At 33.0% G+C, this 8,016-nt stretch overlaps 1 protein-coding gene across 1 annotated transcript; it reads right to left on the reverse strand.

Annotated features, from left to right (window-relative positions):
• Positions 1-300: 300 nt before the first annotated feature.
• On the reverse strand, positions 301-7,415 carry LOC123534859 (sodium/calcium exchanger regulatory protein 1-like). Its single transcript, XM_045317310.2, has 4 exons — positions 7,030-7,415; positions 3,230-3,417; positions 2,485-2,586; positions 301-753 (listed from the first exon to the last, which is right to left on the reverse strand). The coding sequence occupies exons 1-4, from the start codon at positions 7,097-7,099 to the stop codon at positions 703-705; spliced, it is 411 nt and encodes a 136-aa protein (XP_045173245.2). The 5' UTR covers positions 7,100-7,415; the 3' UTR covers positions 301-702.
• Between the last annotated feature and the right edge of the window lie 601 nt (positions 7,416-8,016).

Genomic DNA, 8,016 nt, shown 5'->3' on the forward strand with positions numbered 1-8,016 from the left:
TAAAGACCTTTTTACCGAAAAATGATCTGTTAAGGCCAGGCACATATTTATTAAGGAAAATGGGCGATCTGTTATAACTATTATTAACAATTATCAGGTGATTATCAGTACATATCTTATTGTTAGTAAAATTAAATAACATCGCACATGTTTTTGAGCACAAGCGACCGTCACAATGTAAGATTCCCTTCTATATATCAAACTGCTTAAAATTTTACATTAAACATCTAAACATGTGTTTGAACATATGCCACTTGCAATATGTCTCGTGTACACGAACAGAACAAAAACATCTTCATATAAGGTGCTATCACTTTTAATTGAAATAGCATAGCGACAACATAAATATAAGCATTTGAATAATTTAATTAATTAAGAGTTCTTTCTGTCACAGTATAAAAATACTTAAATAGGATTACTTCTTAACTATTAAACAGAGATTTTATAAGTGGTTTGAATTGACTCCTTCGTAAACACTTGCGAGTTGATATGTCCACATATACCGTAATAAAAAGTAAAAATATCAATATTTATAAAACAAAGAGAATACACAAGCTTTATTACAAATGTACATAAATAAGCTCTCGAGTATCACTGTCACTAGAGGAGTATACCTCTAATGTTCCAAACCTCTTTCAATGAATTCTAACTTGATACCACAAATAAGTATGTGAAAATTTAGATGTAATTAATGGAATGCACTTAAACCTTCGAGAATTTTCTTGTACAGGTCTGTCCTCCGCCAGACAATGTCTGAAATAAAAAGTGAACGTTTTACAATCTTTGTATTACATTTTAATTTCCAATAGACTAACATGCATGGCAACATATTCTTGTAAACTTTTAATTGTATCCTTATGTATCCTTATATGTCAACAACGAACAAAAACAGAACTTATATTTATGTATCATTCATGTTTTATTAAAGTAAAATAAAAAGAGAAAATTTTGATTCCCAGTAACATCAATAATTTACATGAAAAATCTTGTTTCTGTAAACTTCATGGTATATGTGTATATTTCAAAGTGTATTTGTAGCAATATGTTTAAACTATATTTCGTTTATTTTGTTATTTGATACTCTTATACCTAAGTTGGAAATGCACGAAAGTCTGTGTAGTTCTGAGCAAACCTGTCTAAGAAAATAATTGAAACCAATGCCTTACCCTGATCGTAAGAGGCGACGTATATGGTCTGAACATTTGGTGTTGCAGTATCACTGAATTTTTGAAAGATTAAAGTTGTATTTTCACACAGACTGATAAACATTAAAACTATCCTCAGATATTGTAAATACCTCTAGAATTATTAAGCGCTAAAAACTCCAAACTAATCTGGAATTGATCGATATGACTTAATGTTCTTGGAATAAGGCTATTCATTTTAGGCCTTTCATCTTGTCGGTCATTGAATCTTGCAAAGCTTATCACTATTCACATCCACCTGATTGATAGTTCCAAGTTCTCTTTGGCTATCCAAACCTGTTTGTAAAATGATTTACGCAACCGTTCTATTTGTTTTACAAATATTTATATAGAGAAATAACAAACCCCTTCTGTTCAGTTATAACCACTTTGGTGTACCTAATTGGTACAATGAGAATATTGAATCTGGTACACATGTGTTCTGTACCCACGTAAATTAAACAGGAAATTAATAATTTAGTTTCAATCAATAGTTTGGGTATATCGATGTTTATTCTCAAATCTTATATTCTGACCAATATCCAAAACATAAACCTTCTAACTGTATTTATCTCAGTGAAAACATTCGATTAAATCGTAACATGTCTGGAAAAAAAGAATTTATAGCTACATACATCTGGCTTTGCAAATAGCTTTTAGTACGTATAAATGTTGTGGCATATTTTCATTTTAATAGATAAATAACCATTCATTAACTACAAGCGCGCACTATCCTATCGAAGCTAAGAGGAAATCAGTCCAATCAAAGTGCAGTTTTTCTAAACAGTGTTTCTATGAATTCAGAAAAATACTTTTCTCCAGATGCTCAATCAAAATTATCATTAATATGATTGATATAAAAAGGTAGAAAAAATCATCGCATCAGAAACAGCAAGACATATGAAAAGTGCAGCGCAAACAAAACTTTTTTGTTGTTGATAATTTAAGTGTCTGTCTGTATTTTATCATCGTAAGAATGCAGCTTAAATATAATATTTTTGCATGTCCTCCCCATGCATCTGTCGAATCTTCAATAAAATATCACAATTTTGTTAGTGGATGAGTCACGGAGCTGCAAAGAGAGCGTATTTTGCAACTTATAAGCTGCATTGCAAATGGTTTTATATCTAATATTGTTGTAAGTGTTCCATACTTCATGAGTGTCCTTGATCTAACGGATGAATAGCTATATTTCAAGAATTTTGCTGAAGCAATTTCCCTTTTTTTTTATTTTCTGTGATCTTGTCATATGAGCTTGATGGCACTTCTGAATGAAATGTCATTACTTTAAAATACTTACCATTGTTAATGTATTGCCGTCCCCTTTTCTTACATGTGTGCACCCGAAACCGTCACCTTTTTGTTTCTCTATCAAACTGTCGCCCTCGATGGTAAATATTACCTAGACATGATGAAAAATGTTCATGAAAGTTTCTCAGGACAAAAGTTTCTTAACGTGACAAAAGGTTCTAAATATGACAAAAAAGTTCTAATTGTGACAAACAGTACATCATATAACATGATAAAGATTGGTGTGCTCGATAGAAATTCACAGAAGCACTTGGCTACTTTTTTTCTGATATATTACATGAGCAATGGTATTACCTGATATCTTTGTTTGAATATCACAGCACATTTTTAGCAATAATGAAATGTTAGAGAAGAACTACAGGCTTGCACATTTCATAGCCTCGACTTTATCAAACAAAAGCGCACTCGATATCATCTATGTCAATTAAGTTGACTTCACGTTTGGAAATGTATAATAGACACTTTGACCAAAACCCATTAACAAGTTACATTAAAAAGAAACTACTTCGTTTACTGCAAAGTAAAAGGATTTATCATATTAGACATTAGGCCCTGTAAACACAGCATCTGCCTTTGAGTTTAGTTGTCAGTCACCGGAAAATAGCCGGGGTTTTACCGATTTATGGTGTGCCATCCAGACACGCAACCTAGCATCGACCAACTTTTGTTGTCTTCTTGAAATATACTACCCATTATTTCTATCTTTTTTCAGTTCTTTATTTTATGAATGTTACCTTGATCGGCCGACCATCCAGGGTCATTGAATCATCTTCCTTTCCTATGGTGAAAGAAGATGTCTTTTCACCGGCTACAGTACATGTAGTCATTGTCCAGTTGTCTCCATCAGCCTTGAATTCTTGAGTCATGTTAGACCCCGCTGACAAAAATTTGAGTGCGTTGGCACGTTTTTCATCCGGAACTCCTGATAATGATTAAATATATTTTCAAACTTAGATAAGTTACCCGTTGTTATAACAATTGGAGTACAACTGTTAATTAAACATTTTTGTGACAGAAAAAATCCATATGTTTATGCTTTTCAACAATTGTCCAAGATCTTTATCTAGCACAAAGGAACTCCGTGGCCGGGATGTTGAGGTCCTTACTTCGGATCATGCAAATAACCTTCCTACTTACCATTCCTCTACCATTAAAGCTGGAAAGACACCAAATGGCTTACTGGTGACAACAAGTATATCTGCCACAGCTGTTTTAACAGTGAAGAAACAAATGTATACAAATAAAAATGATTTGTAACGAAAAAATTGAAATAGATATACGAGGATTGTTCAAATATGAATGCATCAAAGCACATAAAAATGTATCCTTGATAGATTTCAATGAAAATTTTATTTGGTCCCCTCGAAGTATTCACCTCCAACAGATATGCAAAATTTCAGTCTTCTAATCCAATCATTGAAGGCATTTTCATAGCCTTTTCTAGGTATACTATGAAGACACTGGAATATTGCAGAACCGAGGTGTTTGTGCTGCACACATTTTCGACCAGAAAGGTATTTTTTGCGCCTTGGGAGCAAAAAGAAGTCACAAGGGGCAAGGTCAGGCGAATAAGGAGGGTGAGGGAGCACAACAACCTTTTCCTGCTCTAGAAAGTCTTGTACAATAGACGCCTTATGCGATGACGCATTGTCATGTAGCAATCTGGCATTGGCAAAACCAGTTGCGGGTCTTCGATCTTTGAAATACTTCTTCAGCTTTCGAAGAACTTAAGTCTTGTAAAACTTCGGATTTACGGATTTGCCTTTGGGTACAGCAACCTGAATGGCAGGATCCTGAGTTGTGAAGAATATGGCATACATTACCCTCTTGACACTCATGGTCCGCTTTGTAATGCATGGTCTTTTGCCAGACTTTGTTGCCCATATTTTGTTCTGAATCTTTCGTTTGGGCTCCAAAAAGTAAATCTATGTCTCGTCATCAGTGACAACATTTGCAAAAGACTGTGCATTGTAATTTGGAAACTGTTTAAGCAACAATTTTGCGCATTGCACGTGTGCCTTTTTCTACTCATTTGTCAACAGATGGGGAATCCATCTAGCACAGATCTTTCTCACTTTCAAATTACGTTTCAGAATTGTATCAGCTGCTCGTAATGGGATGCCAACCATACTAGCTATTTGCCTAGCGGTGTATCTTGCATCAGTAGCAACTATTTCTTTCACTCTAGCAACCATCTTGGCAGACGTTGCTGTTTTCGGCCGACGGCCATGTGGTGCATCTTCTGTTGAGACTAACCCACATTTGAATTTCTTAAACCAACGAATAGCTGTCGAAAAAGACATTTCATGATGCCCATAAACAGAACATATTTCAACAAAAATGCCTTTACACCCTATGCCAAGAATACAACAATTCTTAATATAGGACCGTATTTCAACGGCGTACGCTGACCTTCTTCCAACCATTTTTGTATTAGTATACATGATTAGGCAATGTTTCGCGAGCGATAGACACAGCTAAAGTGAATGGATTTTAATGGGTGTGGTATCAATATAAAGCTAACATGTTTATCTACCCAATAATCTTAATTTCCTCGTGATTTTCGCATTACGTTCTAGATGCATTCATACTTGAACAATCCTCGTATCGTAATATAAATGTATATTGTACACAATGAAAAAACATATGCATCATGTATTGCATCATATGGGGTGCCGTTTTACTATTCATTCACAAAGTGAAATCCTTTTTTAATTTGTGATATTAGTTTTTTATTACGATACCATCAACTGTCGTCAAATACTATTCAAATCAAATAGTCTAATTATATATACCTTTAAACAGTTCTGTTATGTCTTGAATATATTAAATGACATCCAAAAATAGTTAATGATATCAGAAAATGGGTTGTGGTATCCATAAATGAATTAATAATATTAAATGAATTCGTGATATCCATTACTGAATTTAGGATATCACAAAATAATGAATAATAAGCAAAAGGAAACAGATAGCTTCAAGTACATCAAATATTCGCAGAAAAGGTGTTTTCCCGGGCTGAAACAATACGAACATTTTATTTCAGGTGTTCTTACGGCTGTTTTGCCTGAATCGACAAGTTGGATATTTTACGTTAGACCAGCTGGACTAACTGAGGAATGGCATGACTCCTTTGCTTCTCTGAACAGACCTGTTTAACCAAAGGGGTCCGACACATGGATATGTTGTTTTCAAATGTGGATAGTTTAAAACTAATGGCGTAATTTGTGTCCTAGAGCCAAAATTGAAAAAATAAATCATAGTACTATGACTACTCCATGGACAAGGGATTTTACTTAACATAGGGTATTTCTACATATACTGTTGTATATTGCCAGGAAAAAGTACCATTTACTATTTTTCCCATTTTAACATGGCATTTCTTAGCCAGGTCCATCAACTTTAAAAATTGCATCAACACATTTTGATATATTTATTTGTTTTTCAACAGTCTGACATCGTATCGAACAGTACATGGTGCGAAGCGGTACTTTGCGAGGATAAAGCATAAACTACTAACGAACAGTTAAAGTTCTATTCGCCGAGCGCCAAAATGCATCAACATTTAAACTCGGTCAATCAAAATGCCGGGCCCCTTTGCATTTGACAAGATATTTCAGAACAGATTTGGAGGACATACTATTAAATCATATAGCAATCAAAAATTAACAATGTTTTACCAGAAATGAAGTATTCTAATAATTTATTAAAAAATCTGCCATCGAATGAATGTAAGCTTGGGCTTAAACACAATTGTATATAGTTATAAACTTATAAATTTAAGATTCTTTTGAAGGTATCATCATATTCATAATTCTGCAATTGGCATTTGTCGATCATTAATATCATTTGCTTCTATTTTTGTTATTTCTCATTGTCAGTTATTGTGTGCAAATATAGATTGTATTTTTTTCTCACTCTAACTGATAACAAATAGCTTCAAAGATTTAATTCTAAACTTTAAAATTTAGAAAGTGCTTCCATGTAGTAATTTCAAAGAAAGAGTCAAAATTACGTGTTTCAATGGAAGTTCATAACAAAACTCGTACAATCTGTACAATATGAAAAAGCCAAATGTTTTATTGTAAATATCCGTCACATTTGAAGCCAGTTTTTAAGTATCCATTTTGACCGTATAACTTAATTGGTGAATGGATTGATATTAAACTTTCATGGTATTTTAGTTAGTATAAGAACCACATTTTCATGTAAAAAAGGAAAATTAAGTAATAGTAGTTTATTTCAATATTGTGATTTTCCCTCGTATTTAAATAGGGAAAAATGCATTTAAGGCCTTATAACCGACATTATTAAAGTTATCTTAAAACTCATTCAAGTCCTACTACTACCCTCCTGCAATTGACGAAAAGAGCCTGTTACGAATTTGGTTGATTGAACAGTATTATACATAAATTATCAACCAATAATACATTTTTTGCATATCTTTATTTTGTAATCATTTGTTTTAATGTGGGGGCATTTTCTTTAATAAGATAATGAAATTCGACAGCTGATAAATAATAATAATACTCACCAATTGCTTTCATATATTCTTCAAAATTGTCGGAGCTTTCAATTTTCCATTTTCCAGTTACACTTGCCATCTTATTGTTTTGTCTTGGCGCAATTTTTTTTAACCTCTCCTATGCTAAAACGTCCTTCCGAATAACAGATATTTCAAATATTTCCTCTTTTTTCAGAAAATTTCTTATCATAAAATACTATACAATATTTTCCTTATATTAAATTTCCTTTGTATGATAGGCGTGATATCACCGCTCCAAAGACTATAGAGGCATATGTTATCCACTACGGAATGCTATCTAATCAACCACAGTTCAAAACAGAAGCATTACCTGCATTTTATATACAACGTCAGGGCAACGATAGTTCGCCTGATAGATGTATCAGGCCAAGCTTGAAAAGAAAAATAAGACACTATTTTTAGCATAAACTGTGAAACGCGGTTGATGTAATGTAATACATACATAATAGTATTCACGTTCGCTTGTGCATATTACAGTTCTTTATTCGTCTCAAATAGCCTCAGGAAAATATGTGTATAGATGATTTACATTTAGTTATATGCGTTAATACGAGTTTTATTAAATAATGACATTAGATGCAATACATAGTTTGCCAAGCCTTTATGTATTTATTGGTCATTTGCGCATCTAGTAGGAGTATTGTGCATTTTGTTATTGTAAACCTGTTCATGTGTGTAACTGTAAATAATTATCAAAACCGCTAAGAACATTTAATGATAGCCTACACCGCAACCAAGCAAATAGAAGATTCGGTATATACTAGAGATAATCAAGTATGTCCTAATGAAACAATACTCAACGGACCAGAAACATTAACACTGTATCAAAATACGGTTTAACTTTACACGGTCACAACAATACACTTAATGACGCGCCACAAAATAATTGTATTATTTTGTATTTCCATGATGTTAATTATACATGATTTGCATGAAAAATATGAGATATGCAAGAATTTAGTTTCAAATTGACAT

This window comes from Mercenaria mercenaria, chromosome 12 (assembly GCF_021730395.1).
Source record: "Mercenaria mercenaria strain notata chromosome 12, MADL_Memer_1, whole genome shotgun sequence".
NCBI lineage: Eukaryota > Metazoa > Mollusca > Bivalvia > Venerida > Veneridae > Mercenaria > Mercenaria mercenaria.